Raw genomic sequence first — 21282 nt, forward strand, 5'->3', positions numbered from 1 at the left:
TGTACCAACATATCGCTAGACGTAAAGTTTTTTGCCCTAAATCTTATTTTCAGATATCATCCCGTGGATGTGGATTTTCAAATACTAACACCAAAAAGAGAATACATTTGTAAACAATATTTTAAACTTAATATTTAAGTCAGATAATTTTGTGAGTTCAATATTAATGTGGTACATCCGGAAAAAAATATGGTTGAATGGCTGAGCTGTAAGCTAACAGGAGTGTTGAGGTTTAGTGTCAGATCTGAATAATTTAGATGGACGTGTTTTAAAATAGGCTGTTTGAGTTTGATAATAATGAGCCCTGGATTACGTAATTTAGGCTAAGAAACTGATGGTTGGATTTGCATTTAAAATCTCTGGAAACCTGAAATATAAATTATCCTTTTAGAAAGGCTGTTTCCCATAGGCATCTGATTTAAAGCACTGAATAAAGATTGATTTCTTTAGTAAAAATGCATAGTGAGATTGGCTCACAAATTAGGCAAGGGTGAGCAGCTAAAGAGAACAATTGTAAACAAGAAAAGTTGATGTGTAGTGGAAGAAACATACTGAATTTATACACACTGAAGGAAGCTATGGGATTCCTTATTACACAGAATGGTGTAGTGGGAATTCACACGGGCACAGATAACTTTAATGGTGTGTCATCAAATGCACATATTTTCACAAATCATTACTTCATTTGTATTATATTAGATGGATGATATGATATTGATTTGCCACTTGACATTCAAAGACATGCGCGCTACCTTATGGAGTATCTCTGGGTCAATGGTAGTTTTCCTTCTGCAAAGGGTAGTACCGTAATATTGACTTTAAAAATATCGACCTGCAATAATATGGATCGCAAGATATGAACCTGCACAATTTTATCAAGATAGATAGATGTGAAGTATAGCAAAGATGCACACTCCTATGTACACCTAACCTGACACTATTGATCAAGTCAATAGCTAGCCGTTTATATTATGGGAGGTCGTTATTTTTATATTCAATATTTCAAAATATAACTTCTGCAAGGTAAGCAGGTGAGTCGAATGAAAAATCAAGACAATCAGTTATGACTTGGTGAAAGGAAGCTCCTAAGTGAATGACCCTATTGTATGCAGGTTTCAGTACTTCTTTTCGCCAGCTCTCAGTACTACAGTGTGCCACAACTTCTTAAGGTTTCATTCGGTCTTCTGCTTTGACCCCATAACATCCCTCCTTTGTCCATTTCTATCATAGACAAAACTCACCTGTATTTTAACAGTAGCTTTAGAATCACAGAACGGATTACTGGACTCTTATCCACAGAATCATCAAAAGGAGACAGCGACTTGGTGAGATTGGTACGATCTTAAGAAATAAAAAAGTAAAATACCAGTTGATTTTAACATACAGCATACTGCATCCTTTAATATAATTCTGCAGATAAGGAGGGACTTACTGGCAGAAATGGCATCACATAACTCCTTGTTTAGAAAGAGCAGCGAAAGAAGCTGAAGAATGACTTCCTTATCTGGAGGAACGTTGTCCTTGAAACAAAGGGTAGAGACCAGGTCTATAAAAAAGCTGTTGCACAGCCTTCGGAAATGGGCATTTCTTTCAATAGCAGTGCTGGAAAGAAAATAAAGACATAAGTCAATGAATGAATGGGAAGGATTATCTTACTTATCCTGTAAACATCTATTTGTGGGATGTACTACTGTAGATTCACATGCTCTGTATACTTCTGCCATCCAGTGTTGGATTCAAAGTTGTGCAAGTTGCTTTTCTTTGAGGAAGATTTTCGAGTCACAAGATCGAATGACTCCCCCTCGGTGATACTGCGCATGGGCATCAACTTCTTTGTTTGACTGTTTTCCCACAGGCGGGTGAGAAAGGAGTGTAAGAATGAATAAGTCCATGCTAAAGGCAAATGTATCACCTAAATATGAAATGTAACTACAATGGCCACGGGCATATGGGGAGGACGCATATGAATCTACAGCACTACATGCCATGAACAGATGCTTACAGGGTAAGTAACATAATCTGTTCAATGACATGTGTAGCTGTAGATATTAATGTTCTGCATAGACTGTAAAGCAATCCCTCCCAAAAAGTACTGGCTAGGTGTGGGAGTTGCAGTAGTTAGAAAAAGAGTACCTAGCACTGCCTGGCCTACATTGGCTTGTTGGCCTGCGAAAAAAACCACACAGTAATGTATGGTAAATGTGTGTGGGGTAGACCATGTAGCTGCATTGCAAAGGTCAGCTATGGGAATATTTCCTAAAAAGGCTACAGTAGCTCCCTTTTTACGAGTGGAATATGCTCTGGGAGTAACAGGTAACAGTAATTTGGCTTTAATGTTGCAAGTTTGAATATATTTAACTATTAATCTGGCTATGCCAGATTTGGATATGTGGTTGCCTTGCCGAGGTGGAGAAAAAGCTACAAACGTTGCTTTGTTTTTCTGAACGTTTTAGTTATATCTATGTAGAACATGCAAGCTCTTTTAATATCTAGGGTATGAAGAGCCCTTTCTGCTACAGAATCAGGGTTTGGGAATAAATGGGAGCTCAATCGACTGATTGAGTTCAAATTGAGAGACCACCTTAGGTACAAAGGTAGGATTAGTGCAAAGATCCAGTTTGTCTTTATGTATTTAAAATAAGTTCCAGTAAAGTGAAAGCCTGGAGCTCACTAACACGCCTGAGTGAGGTAATGGCAACCAAGAATGCCACTTTCCATGGAGGAAATTGAGGGGGCTTGAGAGAAGAGGCTCAAAAGTGGGACCCATGAGCCTGGTTAGAACAATGTTAAGGTTCCAAGAGGGTGCTGGAAGAACCCTAGGAGGGATGACTCTTTTTAGACCTTCCATAAAAGCTCTAATGACTGGTACTTTATACAATGGGAGATGCTGTATATTTTGAGATAGGTACCAATGGCAGCCATTTTTAATGGAAGTATAGGCTAAATTAGCCTTTTGCAGATGGAGCAAGTAGCATATAATATTTTGCATCGTGGCTTTAATAGGATCAGTTTGTTTAGGTTGGTAGTAGTAAACAAACCATATTAATTTTGCAGCCTAAAATGCTCTAGTAGAGGGTTTGCATCTGTGTGAAGTCCATGTATTATTGTGGTAAGTTAAGATAGCCAAATTCTACCTCAGGAGCCAAACTGCTAGATTGAGAGTTTTGGGATTCGGGTTTCCTATCTGTCCCAGATTTTGAGTGAGATGGTCTGGCCTGCTGGGGAGCTTCTGGTATGGAACTACTGAAATCTCCAGAAGTGTTGGGAACCAGTGCTGACAAGCCCAAATGGGAGTGACCAGGACCAGTCTGAGTCTCCAAACCAGAAATGGAAAGAGAGGGAGAGGTGGAAAAGTGTAGGCAAATATCCATGAACAACTCATTCATGGTGTGTTGCCCTTGGGTAGTGGGTGTGTGTACATGGGGGCGAAGTTTGGGCGTTTGTGTTTTCGGCTGTAGCAAAAAGACCTATTTTAGGAAACCCCTACTTTTGAAAGTCAGAAAGGAGGACTTGGGGGTGGAGTTCCCACTTGTGGGTATGTTGTTTCATCCTGCTGTGTAGGTCTGCAAAATCACTGTTGACTACCAGCAAATATTCCGCCAAGAGATAAATGTGGTGGTGAGGTGCCCAGTTCAAAATAGTCTTAAACAGTTGTGAGAGCTGAGGAGACCATATCTCCCACCACCCCCGTCCCCCTGTTTTTGTAAACAAGACATGGCTGTCAGATTGTCTGTCCGGACTAGGACATCCTTCTGAGATTGTTAAGGAAGCTCTCAGGGTTAGGAAAATTGCCTGAAGCTCCAAGTATCTGATGTGTGGGGATGGATGTTTGCCATCCCACAGACCTTGTACTGTGAGGTCTTGGAAATGGGCACCCCAGCCCATCTCCGATGCATCTGTGGCGAGAGTGAGATTAGGAACTGAGTCCAGAAAAGGTGACCCCTGTGGCAGGTTATTGGTGTTCCACCATTGCAGAGAACGCAGAGTGTGGCAGGCTATTAACACTAGATTTTCGAAGTTGTCCCTGGGATTGAGGCCACTAGTGAGCTAGACATTGCTATATGGGACGCATATGCAACCTCATGTGGGTGACTATGGCAACAGAAGAGGCCATCATCCCTAGCAGACGCATCACAGTCCGAACTGTGAGAGATCAATTGGGTGGAAGTGTGGGGAAGTTATTTGAAAGTTATGTACTCGAGCTAGATTGAAATATGCTAATCCTGACTGTGTGTTGAGGATTGCTACCAGGCATTGTTGAATTTGGAGAGGCTGACGGTAAGACTTGGGAACATTTATTGTAAACCCCAAGTTGTGAAGTAGGTCCACAGTTAACGAAGTGTACTGTTGGCACCAAAGATAGGTACTGGCTAAATATGTGAACGTTTTAACTTCTGGGATGTGCTGCCACTACTGCCAAACATTTTGTGAACAACCAAGGTGCTGTGGTCAGCCGAATGGTAGAACTTTTAATTGGTAATGTTTTCCTGCTATGACAAACTTGAGGTATTTGCGGTGAGCAGGATGTATGGGTATATGAAAGTATGCGTCCTTTAGATCTAGTGCTGCCATAAAGTATCCCTGTTGTAAAAGTGGAATGACAACCTGTCGAGTATCTACAAAAAAAGGGGCAATGTACAAGGGCGTAGACTGGGGTCACCCTCCAAAGCCAGAATTTTTTCATGAAATAAAAGACCCAACCTTACTTTTGCGCTGAGTGTCTTGTTCCTTTACCACGGAAAAACCTTAACATTTTCATAAAACCCTCAACTACCAGGGTTACTCCTTGGTGGCTTGCTTCATCATAGGGTCCTTCCTGTACCAGCAGATACAGCCGCTAGAGGTATCAATACCAACATACTCCTTAGGAGACATGCTTGGCTCATATGTTCTTGCTTCAAGCCAGAAGTCAAACAGGCAGTTCAAAATATGCCCTTTAAAAACTGCCATCTTCAAAGCCCACAGGTAGACACCACCGCTACGGAGCAGGATGGACTGTGAGCAAACGGATTACGTGGGAGCACTGATTTACAGACTATGAGAGGAAGATGTTTCTGCAGGGAAGGAGTGAAGTAAAAGGAAGTGTGTTTAAAATTACCTGGCTAGTGGGTATTGTTACTTTATTCCGACCCCTAGGTGGTAAGATTAAAAACAGGGGATGAATAGGGTCACTGGAATTAATGTTCCCAAACGTTAATGGTCGACATGTTTCAAGCCTACCCCTCTCTGCTATTCTTAAGGAACTAGCACAGTATTTATCAAAAACTAGTTCTACTTCTATAGTTGTTTCTCTAATCACAACTCACAAAAAACCTTGCTTGCTGGTGATGAGGGGCTGATTATATGGCCCTTTGAGAAGAAAGGTTTCGACCTCTTGCTTGAGGAGTGTTAAGTGACCCTGTGATAACATGCAAGTGCGAGGTGGGCTCTTTGGTGGCGTGGTAATGAGCTCCAGACAGTATCCATGTTAGATAATGGCTAGTACCCAAGGGTTTGAGGTTATGGACTACCAGACTGGGTGAAAAAATGCTGTCTTTCCCCTACAGGTGTTGTGTGGTGGCAGGGGAGAAATGAGAAGTCAATGTTTTGCAGTGGAGGTTGATCAGAATGCAGAGATACCCCTGCCCCTTCCTTTATTGTTACCACCTCTGAAGGAGCCCCTGAAATAGCCCTTACAGTAGGTGGATTGGCCCTGTTATCTGAGAAGTGGAGGCATCTGTGGTGGTGGATTTATAGCCTCCTTGAAGCTGGGGCAACAAAAGGAGTCTCTAGGTGTAGTAGTTTGTAAGGCTTCCATGGCTTTAGCAGTGTCTGTGTCCTTTTTCATTTTATTCAAGGTGGTGTCTACCTGTGGGCCAAAAAGATGGCATTTTTAAAGGGCTTACTGTGAACTGCCTGTTGGACTTCTGGCTTGAAGCAAGAACATCTGAGTCAAGCATGTCTCCTAAGGAGTACGTTGGTATTGATACCTCTAGCGGATGTATCTGCTGCATCTAAGGCACATCTGATGGAATTGTTGGTGATGGCTGGCCCTTTACAACAATTTGCTGCCCTCTTTTTAAATTGTCCTCAGGGAGATATTGTAGTAGCTCCTCCATCTCATCCCAATGTGCCCTATCATAACATGTTAAACAGACGTGGGAATTGGCAATACGCCAGTGATTAGCTGCCTGCACGGTTACTCTTTTCCAGCGGCATCAATACATTTACTCTCCTTCTTAAGAGGTATCGTATTCCCAGTTGCCTGGCTGTTATCTCTCTTATGAGCAGTAATAGCAAGTATTGAGTGTGGTGGTACCTGACTGCATATAAAGAGGGGGTCTGATGAAGTCGCTTTTTATTTCTTATCTCTCTGTGGGGAAATAACTCAGGCATGTACTGGTTCTTTAAAGATGTTGCAAGCGTGTAGTAGCATACCAGGAAGCATAGGCAAGAACTGTGCATCTTTGAGGGTGGATGAGAGTGTATCAAAGAGAAAGTCTTCTTCCAAAGACTCATTGTATAGCCCAACCCCATGGTAAGTATCTGATCTAGCAATGACCTGTTGGTAAGCACTAGTATCTTCAGGAGGGGCAGGCAGGAAAAAGATCTGGATCATTGGATGGTGTATATCATATGTGTCCCAAGGATCTGTATTCCCTAAGGGATCTCCTATACCCCCAGTGTTTGATCTTGGTGACCCTGGAGGTGTAACATCAAGAGGGTCGTGATGTGTATATGTAGCAGAAGAAGGGGGGGGGGATGGTGCAGGTGATGAAGAAGGTGGGAGAGGTGGAAGAGGAGGTGGTGGTGGAGGATGATGAGTAGCGCTGTTTGCCTTGTCCTTTTCTTGGGGAGGAACGGGAACATCCAATGCATCCTCACAAGTTAACTGCCTCTTAGGTGGAAGAGAGGCCATTTTCTGCCCAGTGCCTTCTTGAATCTGGATTTTCCTCTGTCTAATGTCCATTGTTTCAAGGATAGGCTCGACCGGAGACATGGAAACCAAGAAATGCTTTGAGGTTTTGGTCTCGGACGATTACGGAATTGAGGCTTTCAGACCGGAGGAGTGTTTTTTGTTCGACACTGAGGTAGCTGGAATCGTTTGCCGAGTCGGACCCGAACATTGGCTGGAGACGAAAGCATGCACTTGATCCGAGGAGGTCAACATCAAAGATTTAGGGTTGGTGGAAATTTTCAAGCCCAGAGGCGAGGCATCCAAAGTGTCTTTCTGGATCTGACCATAGCAGGTCGGTAGTGGCGGTCCTGTAACCTCTAGTATTATGAAGGGCAAATGTTTTAAGGTCTGCTTAGGATTTGAAACAGGGTCAGTGGCGATAGTACTCACCTGCTGCCCGGATGGCAGGGTGTACTCTGATTCCTTCTCCATTTTGGAGCCGAAGATTTGCTCAACAGAGAAAGCCCCTTGTTCTTTCTCCGCAGCAGGCTCTTCTGCGGCATGATCCTGAAAATATCAGGAGTGTCACCTCCACTTTGATGAGACATCTCGAACAGATGCTACCTTCGATTCTGGAGAGTCTTTTTCGAGCAGGTGCCCTTGGGTGAAAGGCAAAGGTTGCACACAAGTGTTGATCAGTTTGTGGATATTTGAAATGGCACTGCAGTCAAAATCGATAAGGTGTCCATTCCACAGGAACACATCTTCAGAACTGACTGCGAACGTGAGAGGGTAGGCCCGAAACAGGAGGCAGCCCGAAACAGGAGGCACCCCGAAAGACAATTAGTCAGTGCCTGAACTGACACAAGTTGTCGAGCAGAGCGGTGATGGGAAAGCGTGATCGAGACAAACTATACCGTTGAAGACAGGATTGGACCGAAGACTCATAACAAACGGAGTTAAAAACAGAGGATAGGCACACGTCTGAACACGACGATGGAGAGAAAACAATCTAACAAAGGAGGCGATGCCCATGAATAGTCACCAATGAAGGAGTGATTGATATTGTGACTCGAAAATGTTCCTTCAAAGAAAAACAACTTGCGCAACTCTGAATCCAACACTAGATGGAAGGAGTATGCAGAGTATGTGTATCTACATCTACCCCAAAAAAAGCATTTAGATTGGATCAGGCGAAGCTGGCGCTTACCAAGAACTTCTTCAGTGATAAATATGGTGAAACTTGGTAAGCGACATATCATGGGTCTCATCCTATTATTTTTTATATCACTTAACTTTCGGGTGGTGGTGGTTTGCCCAAGAAAATGGGCAAATATGGGCTATAGGAATAATCATATGTGCACTGTAAGTCTCCCTGCTAATGTAAAAAATACCTTCACAGAATGTGAACAGAAAGCTGATATTGCTCTGTGGGGAGCAATACTAATAATAATAGGAAAGGGCATGGTCTTTAATTCTCTATGGGGTATGTCATTTTAGGAAATCTCTGTGGGTGTGTGTACTTAGCCAGTGACAAGTAAGGTCATTATAACTCAGAATAATACTTCCTAAGAAAACGTTACTTTTGTTTTTAAGAGGAATAGAGCTAGTGGGTTCATTAGTCCTGAGGAAAGAAGAACGACACCTTGTTGGCGAAAAATAACGGCTGAAACAGGTCGATGAAATGACCAATAAGGAGGGATGAAGGGGCACTAATACCGTCATCCCCATTTGAAATCCTTTATAATCCTATCTGGGGAGTCTGTGAATAAAGACGGTCTAGGGCATTCATGAGATAGTTTTAGCACCCCACCGTAACTGTTTTTGCGTGGATCCTAACATATTTGATTGCACAGTCATCCCCCTTCCCCTTGCTCCATCCCAGGTGTTGGTCTTCGCAGGGATGTTGTAATAGGCCGATGATGAAGCATGCCATTATTAGCGGGGAGGGCATTTTTTTTTATAAAATGTTGTGTTTTTCCTAGGTGGTGCCAATGTTTTTCTAACCACTCACATTTCCTCCTTTTGTGGGTACAATGTTCAAAGATAGGGAGGATGGAAAAGGAGTAGTACCTCTCTCACCTTCAGTGTGTATCTGAACATGTATATCGACAACCACACATATGCCATTGAACAATAAGATACATTTTAAGATAAACATATTTTACATAGATGGATAAAATAAAGTAAGAAATACTGGAAATTGCTAGTGAACTGATATTGTCCCATGTTAGTGTTGCCTTTAATACATAAACAATCTGTACCCTGCTGCACAGAAGGAGACCCTCATTGTAAGAAGGCTCTCCAAGACCCAAATGAGCATAGAGATAATCAACATCTTTCACCTTTCCCAAAAAAGTGTTCTATTGGTAGCTTTTGAATCTAAAATGTCACGCCAAAAAAACATGGACATATTGTAAGGGTGAATGTGAGTCATTACTTTGCAGGTTGTTACATCGGAAGTCATTACATTGGGAGCACTTTTACATTGCATGTTTTTCAAGCTGAACTGCTTTTACTTTGCAGTATGCAGGTATATTTAAACCATATATATATCTATACTACTATTATAAAGCAAGAACTTTGAACCTTTGAGGCGGGTAAACTCGGGAACCACAGCGCCAATCCACACACCCAATACATCATTGTACTCGTCAGGGTGTGCAGATGGACATAGGCTATATAAACTATAAAATATGCGTTATTTAAAAAATGTACCTTAAAAAAAAGAAGTAGTCCTTTTGAAGTAGCGCCGGCCGCGACCTGCGTGCTGACGTCAGGAGCGCAGGGAGGAGCGTCGTCCAGGACCGCGAGGAGGAGCGGCGGACATGGCGCGGGGAGGAGCGGTGACCAGCGGCGGACTGGCGGTGAGGACCGGCGGACAGGTGGGAGGAGCGATGACGAGTGGCAAGGAGCGGTGAACTGAGGAGCGTGGGGGAGGAGCGGGGCTGAGGTAAGGCTCCGGGGGACCCACGGACAATGTCGGGGCAGGCGGGGGACGGGGCAGGCGGTGGACGGGGGCCCGGGCTGCTGGACAATGTCGGGGCGGGCGGGGTCCCGGGCTGCTGGACAATGTCGGGGCAGCGTCGGGGAAGCCTGATTGCTCCCAGACAAGGTTGGGACGGGCTGCTAGTATATATATATATATATATATACAAGCTCACTCCCTCCCGGTCCCGGGTGAAAAATAACGACAGCACTCGTGGGGATTTCGTTATTGGCAGCTTTACTCGCACAACAGACGCGTTTCGGAAGCAACGCTCCCTTCCTCAATGTTTACATCGAAATGCGCGTACTGGCGCCATTTTTATTTCAACATTACAAACAACACATGTTGGTTGGTATAGAGAGAGGACTGACGCAAAAGCGCCATTTTGCTAGTACATAAAATCACTGTATTAGCATAAATGAAAATAAAACACATTAGTTTAGTGAGTATCAAACAAAATATACAAACTACTCATATTTCTTAACGTGTAGTTTAGCAACACAATTGTGCCGTGGATCGGCAAATAACCCTCTCCTAAATGCAGTGGGTAATGGACCGTGATCTCGCCGTGGATCACGGCGAGATCACGGTCCATTACCCACTGCATTTAGGAGAGGGTTATTTGCCGATCCACGGCACAATTGTGTTGCTAAACTACACGTTAAGAAATATGAGTAGTTTGTATATTTTGTTTGATACTCACTAAACTAATGTGTTTTATTTTCATTTATGCTAATACAGTGATTTTATGTACTAGCAAAATGGCGCTTTTGCGTCAGTCCTCTCTCTATACCAACCAACATGTGTTGTTTGTAATGTTGAAATAAAAATGGCGCCAGTACGCGCATTTCGATGTAAACATTGAGGAAGGGAGCGTTGCTTCCGAAACGCGTCTGTTGTGCGAGTAAAGCTGCCAATAACGAAATCCCCACGAGTGCTGTCGTTATTTTTCACCCGGGACCGGGAGGGAGTGAGCTTGTATGTTTCCAGCGCGAAGCTCTGACGCGCCTTGACCTGCACCCGCTGCGAGAGTGCCTCCGTAATTTGGAGCAGTGAGCTTGGATATATATATATATATATATATATCAATCAAACAAACTCGAACGGGAGCAGACCCAAAATTCGCAGGTGAAAGTAATTTTTATTCCATTTCGTAGCGACCTGCCAGCATAACGTTTCGGCCTACCCAGAGGCCTTGATCACATGACGTTATTGAACGAGCAGTTCATTTTTAAAGTGCACAGTGCCAGGAGAGCAGTTACATGATTGGTTAACCAAGCAAGGCAGCAGTTAACATAGATGACATACTACCGGCGGATTTTCAACCTCAATGTTAAAAATAAATATACTGTAATTAATTCATGACATTTGTATACATGGTAATAAATACATAATGATTGACCTTTTCAAACTTATGTACAAAAAATTTAAAATGTCAATAAATAAGTTCATAATATCAACGGTATACCAAGGTATTATGTAAATTGATCAAGCAAAGAGGCGCAGCCCCAACGCGATAAAACCCAAGTGGGTGAAATCAAAATAACCCTCAGTAAATCCATAAACATTGATAAACTGATCACACCGCCAGTTGAACCCTCACCTTTCCCGAGCACAGCGCTTCAGCGCTAGTCCTGGTGCGGTCTGTTACAATGTCCTCAAACCGCGAAGCAGGACCCGCAAAGCTGATCCGGCGAGCAGTGGGAAAATCCTTGGGCAGAAACACAGGCAATACTCCAGTTCAGCTAGACCTTCTCTTGATTCACAAACAGCATCAAGGAGTGTCCCCTATATATCTGTTTTCCAATGATCTTAAGATGGCATCCCGATTCCCACCCCTTCTCAAAGGTGGGACTGCATCTATAACAAAGTATTTCAACAGCTGACTGTTGTTGCCATGGTACTCCTTAAAATGGCGCGCGACAGGGTAAGTGGAGTCTCTGGTGTTGTTTGCCCTAATGTGCTGGAGTATCCATTTGTGGACCTCCAACTTGGTACTACCAACATATCACAGGCCACACGGACACTCCAGCACATATGCCGCAAACTCTGTTCTCCACGTCAGCTGTCTGTGGATAGTGCGGGGGATGTCAGAAAAAGAAATAACCTATTCTGTACGACTCACCCTGTGTTTGCAAGCCTTACAAGTTGAGCATTTGCGGAAACCCTTGCTACCCTGTAGCCATGCAACATTGGTAACTACCTCAGGACTAGATTTAACTAAAGCATCACTCATGGCGCGTGCTTTCCTGAAAGCAATATCAGGCTTCTTAGACATCATATTGCCGATGATGGGATCATGGCGAACCAAGTTCCAATTTCTGTTGATAATTTGACGGAGAGCTTGGTGCTGTCTGTTGTACGTCAAAATGAGTCTAACCGGTTGCTTGGTTTTCCTGGGTAAACCCGGACAAGATTTTTTGTGACGTAAGGCCTCTTTTCTTGGAACAGCGTTAGCTTTTCCAATGGCCTAGTCTATCACTGTCTCAGAATAACCTCTGGCTAAAAAGCGCTCTCTACATTCCTGCTGGGCTTGTTTACAATGGGACTCAGTGCTGCAAATACGTCTGATTTGGAGCATCTCCCCATAGGGGATACTGCGTATCAGATGTGCCGGGTGATGACTAGTGGTATGCAGAACTGTGTTCCCAGCGTGCAGTGCGAATTAACTTAGAATTAAAAGGCACACCGGAGGCTAATTGAAAAGAATTACAAGCACGCAGGGCCTTTGTTGAAATGCAAGGAACTTTACCGAATGCGCTGTGATGGCCTCTGATTAAGGAGATTGAGACTCTGAAACGCGTAAGGCCAAGGGTACACAAAAATGATTCGGAAGCTGCCTGTTTTATTGAATAAAAAGTTGCCTCTTTACTTGCAATGTGTGTGCGGCCTCAAGCTTTTTGGGCAACTTTTTGGAAATATATATATATATATATATCGTAAGAAACTTGCTCTATATATTGTACACCAAAATGAGGTATAGTGTGTATAGAGTCCAAGTGACTCCAGAGGTAGGCAGAGGTTAAAGTTAGATAGAACCATACTCTCGAATTGTGGTAGTGTGGGCGAGCAGTAAGGCAGTATTAGAGGACAGTGTTTGAATTCACACACTTAATAACTGGACTCAAGACCAATTGTGTTTGTATAAAAATATATACTGTTTTATTTTTAGAACCAAGCAAGCCTGCGACAGGTAAGCATTAAATACTTTTCAGTAATAAGTTACTAGATATAGAACAGTTTGAAAATGCAATAGAGGGGGCGTGGCCAGGCGCCGTAGGAAATGGCCGCCTGAATCCCGAGCTCCGCCGGGACCCCGTTGTCCCCTACAAATCCGCACGATATCCTGGCTGGGAGACTCTGCCCTTGAGGCCCCCCAGCTCCCTCAGGCTCAGTGCTCACTCTGAGCGTTGTTGCGGGGTCCGGAGACCCGCGGGAGGCTCTGAACGGAGATCGCGGCTCACGGCGGCTGACCGGCACTTGCGCCTGGAGCCCCGGAGCCGCCAGCAGCATAAATCGAGTCCCCGGCCTCCAGCCTACTGCGCAGTCCGGCTGTGTGGCGCGAACTTGGCGGGGGCGTGGCCGCGCCCGAGGCGCTGTGGGACCGCTACCTCAACACTGCTCAGAGGGGCTGATAACAGGAGCCTGCACCTCAGGAGGGCCTGTGGACTGGCCTCACAGGCGCTACCGGGCAGCGACCCAGGGTAGGAAGGAGTGAGTGGCCATCGCCCTGTACAACCGCCGCTTTAGCGACAGGAGGACACAGACCCCCCTGCGGTGACCAAGTAGATGGACTGGCTGTCGCGGCCTCTGAAGTGTGACCCGGGACGCCTGCCCGGTGGATGGCACACGTGCTCAGTGACGGCGGCGATCTGGGAATCGGCGAACCTGCGGGTGACGCAGGATCGGAGCAACGGCAGTGGGTGAAGGTCGCGGGCCCCGGTACGTTGACAAACACGGCCGATATACCGCGGCGCACGCCTCAGGAACTCCTGGGGGGGGGCCCTGCTACGAGTGATATCCCGGCAAGGACGGGTGGTGCTGGCTGCTGCGCTCCGGACGGTGGGGGGAGACCGGGGTCGGCGTTGACCCGTGGACTTTCCATATTAAGGGCAGGCGGAGAAATATCCGGTCCCAGGAGCACCAGATCAAACATGCGGCCCAAAGGGACAACTAAGCAGTAGCTAAAACGCCGACGCAGCCCAGGGGGGGTGGGGGGGGGGGGGGGCGCGGCGAAGGATGGCAAAGGTCAGGCTGAACCCTCCCTGACGTCCATAATGGCTGCAATCCAGACCCTCGGCACCACCCTTGAGACTAAAATGGACAAAATCACGATCGAGGTGAATCTGCTCCGGGCCGACCTGGGGAAAACCACGGACAGGTCCAAAACCAATGAAGTGGATATTAAGGCCTTGCAGGAATCAGAGAAGCGGCTCGAGGGCAGGGTCAACGAGCTTGTACACCAACACAGGCAGATGGCCTTACGGCTCGAGGACCAGGAAGGTAGGGCCCGGAGGAGTAACATACGCGTGGTAGGTGTATCGGAAGGACTTGAGGGAGACAGTGTGGAGCTCTTCCTTGAAGATTTGATCCTCCGCCACATGAAGCCCAAGAGACTATCAAAGATCTTCACCATCGAGCGGGCTCACAGGGCTCCGATCCCGAAACCCAAACCAGGGGCCCCACCGAGAACAATTATTGCTAAAATACTTAACTATCGAGACCGTGATGCAATCCTCCAGGCTGCTAGACAGCAAGGTGATCTACTGTACGAGGGGGCCACAGTTCGCTTCTTCCCGGATTTCACGCTTCAAGTCCAACAGGAGAGGCGCTCCTTTCAAGGGGTCAAGGCGACTCTCCGAGAACGCGGAATTCGATACATGATGTTTTTCCCTGCGAAACTGAAAATCATCACTGGAGGTAAATCCCACTTGTTCACTTCTCCGGCAGCAGTACAGGAATGGCTTGACACAACGGAGATGGAGGCCCAACCAATGCAAGATGGCGGACAATGGCGGGAATCCGGGGTCCCCTCCCCGTGATCAGCAGCAGGGAGAGCGGACGGCGGTGAGCAGAGCTAACGATCCTGGCGTTCGAGGTCGAATAGTCCCCGCTGGGACTCAGCCAGAGACAACACACCGAAATAAGGCCACGAGCACTCAAATAAGAAGCCATCAAACAGTAATGTATACAATGCGTTTAATGTAAGACTTGGCTGCTTTAAGGGGACAGAGTGCTTGCCAACCCGGGGTCTCTGGACCGGGCTAACTGTTTATTTGATGCACTATTGACCTGAGGGGTTGAGCGAATTGGGGCGCAACGGGCGGGCGGCCAGGGACGGGGCTGGCCCACGTTATTCCCAAGAAGAGTTTCCTCGGCGGGGTCTCCCCGGGGTAGGGTTGGGCGACAGGCGCTCTGCTAATTGGGGTGGTGGGTAGTTTGGAACCCACGGAGCAGGGAGCAGGGAGGGGGGCTTGTTTTTGCTGAGGAGGGTAGGGATGTTGGGGACAGGTGAGGGGGGGGGGGGGGATGGAGCCAATTGTCAGAAATAACCTTGTACGCGTGCACTGAATACGCCGGCTGGGGGGGAACCGGGGAGGGACGGGGAGTTGGGGGTTATTTACGGTCACACAGAGTATGTTTCCACAGAGTCTATGAGGATGCCGGGTTGCCGAGACTGGGCACATTGCAAAGCAACGGATATGGCTAGTAGGTGGGAGAAGAGTCTGAAAATTCTGAGCTGGAATGTTAATGGGTTGGGTGACAGACTTAAACGTACTATAGTTCTACAGTTCATAAAGCGGCACCAGCCGGACGCAGTACTACTGCAAGAGACACATTTGATGGGGAATGTATGTCAGGCCCTCAATAGGTGGGGCTACACTCGGGCAGCTCACTCCGGCTTTACCTCCGGCTATGGAGGGGTGGGAAATCCTCCTGCGTCGCTCACTGCCCCTCCACATAGATCTAACTGAATCAGACCCGCAGGGCCGCTTTGCTGCTATATCTGGACGGTGGGAGGGCCGCACACTTAACCTACTCTCTGTCTACGTTCCACCTGGCCTCCAGACTCGGGCATACGCGGAACTGGGCAAATTATTGCTTTCCCTCCCCGACGGTCAGTTGGTTCTGGGAGGGGACTTTAACGCAGTAATGTCAGGGACCCTGGACAGACGACCCCCCAGAGACTTGCCCCAGGGGCAGAAATGGCTCACGGACTTTCTTGAGGCCTTCGGGCTCACGGACGTCTGGCGCCTGCTCCATCCTACAGACAGCCACTTTACCTTCTTCTCTGGGCCACATCATTTCTTTTCACGCCTAGACTACATCCTTACTTTGCTATAACACAACATTACAATACAGGAAGCATCACTCCTAACTCGTGGCATTTCAGACCATTCGCCGGTGTTTACGCACATAACGTTCGGAACCAGATGTGAGGGCTGCATAGCACCAATAAACGCCTGGCATTTGAAACACGAGGACACTAGGAAGAAGCTATCCAACTCAATCACACAGTACTTCGATAATAACGTGGGCTCGGTGGACTCCCCTGTCACCCTTTGGGAGGCATTTAAAACCGTGGTTGGGGGAGGCGCTCCCAGCCATCTCAGTCAGGCGGAAAGAACAACGGAGACCGGTCACATCACTTGAGGCGGATCTAGATGACCTGGAGAGAGAAGCGCTAGATAAAGGGGCCAAGGAAGTCCGACACAAACTACAGATAAAGGTAGCAGAGTACAGAGCACAGGTGACCCAGGAGGCCCAGACTGTGGCCCGGCATAAGATGGGTAGGCTCTATGATCAGGGCGACAAAGCTGGAAAACTCATAGCCTGGCTCCAAAAAAAAACAGCAGGCCTGGAAGGTGGTGCCAGAAATACGTACGGAATCTGGGATCGTAGTTACTGAGCCCCGAGAGATAGTAGAGGAGTTTGCGAGACACTACCAACAGGTCTACAGGCGAGAGTCGGACCGTCCGGAGGAGGACTCTATAGAACTCCTTACGGATATTCGAATGCCTTCCCTATCGGATGAAGATCGGGAGGCCATTGATAGCCCGCTTACTGAAGCCGAAATACAGCGTGCAATAGTGGAGCTCCGTCCGGGTAAGGCCCTGGGACCCAATGGCCTCCCAATAGAGCTCTGCAAGCTGAAACCGGACGCCATCAGTAAATATTTGAAACTTATGTTCGAAAGGAGTAGGGAGACGGGGGAGCTGTCACGGGACCAACGCATAGCGACCATAGTGGCGATACCGAAAGAAGGAAAACCCAAAGAATCATGCGCGTCATATAGACCAATTTCGCTACTTAATGCGGAGCCCAAAATACTTGCGAAAACACTTGTCAATAGACTCAAGTCGGTACTGCCTACACTGGTTCACCCTGACCAATCAGGGTTTATGCCCCACCGCAACACGGCAGTTAACATTCGGCGACTAAATGGGGTACTGGGGCAACGTCACAGGCTGCAGGAGGACGCGTTGGTGGTCTCCCTGGACGCCACCATGGCATTCGACACCCTAGAGTGGCCATATATGTTTGCAGTCCTACGCAAAATTGGCTTTGGGCCCCATTTTATAACGTGGGTTCCTCTTCTCTATACAGAACCCCTGGCGCAGGTACTGGTGAACAACAAGGTGTCTGAGGTTTTCACACTGGAGAGAGGGACGAGACAGGGTTGCCCCCTCTCTCCCCTTCTATTCGCCCTTTTCCTCGAGCCGCTCGCAGCATAGATAAGGCAGGACGTGTACTTGAAAGGTATAGTATGGGCGGAAGGGTGGGAAGACAAAATATCCCTTTACGCCGACGACATCCTTCTGTATCTCTGCAGGCCGCGCAGGTCGATAATGGCGGCACTTGACATATTTGCGAGCTTCGGTCATAATTCTGGCTTTCGTGTCAACTGGAGCAAATCATATCTTTACGTCCTACATGGCGACCCCCCTAGGCTCCCTGACTCATGCCCTATTACAATGGCAGAAGACGGGTTCAAGTACCTGGGAGTATTCATTACCACGAACAAGACTCTAATGTACGATCGGAACCTTAAACCACCATTAACCCGGCTTCAAAGAGAGGCCAAATCCTGGCAGCACCTCCCACTGTCCCTACTGGGCCGAGCAGCTCTATTTAAGATGCTGGCGCTACCACGGTTTCTCTACGCTCTACAAAATTATCCAGACCTGGTACCTAATACCTCCTCTGGGCCGGGTCGCCCCGAATCGCGTTGCACAAACTCACGAAGGGGTGGTATGACGGTGGAATAGCCCTTCCAGACATTCGTAAATATTACTGGGCAGCCCACCTTTCAGCGATTAATCAGGGGACGTATGGCGATGGTAATGATCCCGCCTACGGAATGGACAGATGGCTACTTCCTGGGGGGAATTATGAGATAGCACTCTACTCTAAGCTGGGCGCATGCCGACTCATTGGAACTACACAACACACTGTACAAATATGGCATATTGCCCAGAGGAAACTCGGAAGTCCTTACAATGTCCACGCCACTTTGGGCCTCCGAAAAACTAGGGAATCTGGGACGCACCAAGGGGTTCCGAAACTGGGACTTGATCGGAATCTCCCAAATCAAGGATATATGGGGCCCTGAAGGGATCCACACATTTGCCCACTTACAGGACACGTACGAACTGGCACAAACTGAATACTTTAGATACATGCAGGTGCGGCACTCCCTACAGGCTAATATCCCACCAGAGACTAGACTACCACAAGCCTCCCCTCTCGAGGACAGACTACTTGATGGACACATGACAGAACACGCCATATCTCTTACATACAAAAAACTAATCAATAACCCCCAAGACATGCTCCTTCCCCTGAGAGAGAAATGGGTTGCAGATGGGTTGGAGATAGACGACGAAGAATGGATGTATGCTCTGGCCTCACCACGCGAGGTCGCGATATCAGCCCGATTGCGACTAATCCAACTGAAGATACTACATAGAATATATATTTCATGTGCAAGGTTGCAATTGATGGGGAGGGATGGAACCGGGCTCTGCAAGAGGGGATGTGGTGGCACGGGTACCTTCTTCCATATACTATGGGGCTGCCCGAAGATACAAAAGTACTGGAGAAGGGTGGTGTAGTGTATGCAGGAGGTATGGGAGATGGAGATTCGTCCAGAGGCCAAAAGGTGCCTCCTCAATATTTGGGAGCCAACGGACCTGTCACCAAAGGGGAGACTTTGGGTGACGCTTGGACAAATGGTGGCGAAAAGAAACATTGCTAGACTATGGGGAAGCCCTACTCCACCAAAACTGACAGACTGGCGAAGTGACATGGACTGGTGTATGCTTCAGGAAAAGACCGTGTACGTAGCGAGAGGGTGTCCCCGGAAATGGGTGGAAGTATGGACCAACTGGAATGACTTCAGGGGGAACATTTGCGAGCCTCCACCCACCACGCAAACTAGCTCAGAGGACGTATAAGGACCTTAACAACTCTTTTGCTCTAGATACTTGATCATGGTGTGCGGTAGATACATCACCGGTACAGCAGTAGACTCAACTGTACTTAACCTTGTGACCATGTTAGGGGGGGGGGGGGGGGCTGTTCTGTTACTAGCCTTTATTTGACGAACGAGATTTGAAAACATACAGTAGGCAATGGCTTTAAAAAATAAAAATCAGACCTTCACTATCCTTCTTCGTACTCGGAACCACATGCACTTTAAGCGCCGCCGTACCCCCGGGTTGACGGCAATGGGCTGTGTACTCTAGGAAGCAGTGCATAAATTGAGTAAATTGCGGCCGGCCCAAAGGGTTGTAGGCTGAAAGCTGTTTATTGTGGATTAATGCAATAAAGGTCTTTAAAATAAATAAATAAATAAATGCAATAGAAATGGTACTTTGTTTGATTTATAGGAGATGCGGTAGGTTGCAATACTTAGCAAATACAGTACATTGAAATTATTAGGCTTGTTCAGCAAATTACAGGTAAGTTCCTTTGTACGTTACTTTTCTTACTCAGTGCTGGATACCTGGATTCAGCACTGGGACATTTCCAGGTAAGTAAATACATTTTGGTTATTTGGGCGATTTCTAAAGAATATTTTTAGATTTCAATACTCTCCACTTAGAAACATTTTGGAAGAAAATTGTCAATGTTATCCTCTGAAGGAAAAGGAAAATGCTACTTACCTGTATGCATCTGTTCTTGGCATGTAGAGCTGCATAGTTACACACTATGAATAGATGGCCACCTAGTGTTGGGCCTGGATGTTTGCCGTTTGTTTTTGTTATAGAAAAGTCTTTGGAAGTCACAGGATAGGTGACTCCTCCTTTGGATGACACTGCGCATGGGCATCGGCTCCATCCCCAGATTGCTTTTCGCCATTAGGGAAGTGATGGAGTTGTACAAGAGGTAGTGATGTCCATGTGATTTGTATCTAATTAAGATAATACTGGAACAGATAAAGGTAGCCGGGGAGACGGGTGGGCGTGTTTAACTCTGCAGCTCTACATACCAATAACAGATGCATACTGTTAAGTAGCAGTTTCCGTTCGAGGCCTATGAGCTGCAGAATACACACTATGCATAGATTGTATAGCAGTACCCACCTTTAGCGGCGACCACCAGTATCTGTTGTAGTTGTTTGAAACAGTTTTTAGTACAGCCTGGTCCACAGTTGCTTGTTGTTTAGTTTGCACATCTACACAGTAATGCTTTGAGAATGTGTGCGGTGTAGACCATGTGGCTGCTTTGCATATATAATCTAGGGGAATGTTCCCTAAGAATGCCATTAAAGCCCCTATTTTCCTTGTAGAATGGGCTTTTGGATGAATTGTTAATGTACGTTTGGCTTTGTGATAACATATTTGTATGTATTTAACAATTCACTTAGCGATCCCTGATTTTGATATGGGATTGCCTTTATGTGGCGGTGAGAGACACAAAAAGCTGTTTTGTTTTACGAAAAGCTTGTGTCCTTTCGATGTAGTATACTAATGCTCTTTTGACATCTAAGGTATGTAGAGCTCTTTCTGCGACTGTTTGAGGCTGCGAGAAAAATACGGGCAGCTCAACAGATTGATTTAGATGGAATGGTGAAATGACTTTAGGAAGGAACTTAGGGTTAGTACGAAGAACCACTTTGTTATGATGCATTTGCAGAAAAGGTTCTTGAATGGTAAATGCTTGTAGTTCACTAACTCTTCTGAGAGAAGTAATGGCTATTAGGAAAGCTACTTTCCAGGTTAGGAATTGCAATTCACATTTATGTAATGGTTCAAAGGGAGGTCCTATTAATCTTGTGAGAACCACATTTAAGTTCCACACTGGTGCAGGTGTCGTCCTGGGAGGAATTATTCTTTTGAATCCTTCCATAAAAGCTTTAATAGCTGGTACTCTAAAAAGAGATAGGTGTTGTCAATTTTGTAGGTATGCT

The 21282-nt window shown here is 46.4% G+C and overlaps 1 protein-coding gene across 1 annotated transcript in view; it reads right to left on the reverse strand.

The window, feature by feature from the left end:
* RNF213 (ring finger protein 213) overlaps positions 1-21282 on the reverse strand; it is a 2876335-nt gene that overhangs the window by 576207 nt on the left and 2278846 nt on the right. The window contains exons 43-44 of the mRNA XM_086931045.1: positions 1433-1602; positions 1242-1341 (exon numbers count right to left, since the gene is read on the reverse strand). Of these exons, the coding sequence (XP_086787171.1) occupies positions 1242-1341; positions 1433-1602 (270 nt within the window). The remainder of the gene's footprint in view (positions 1-1241; positions 1342-1432; positions 1603-21282) is intronic.

This window comes from Lissotriton vulgaris, chromosome 7 (assembly GCF_964263255.1).
Source record: "Lissotriton vulgaris chromosome 7, aLisVul1.2, whole genome shotgun sequence".
Classification (NCBI taxonomy): domain Eukaryota; kingdom Metazoa; phylum Chordata; class Amphibia; order Caudata; family Salamandridae; genus Lissotriton; species Lissotriton vulgaris.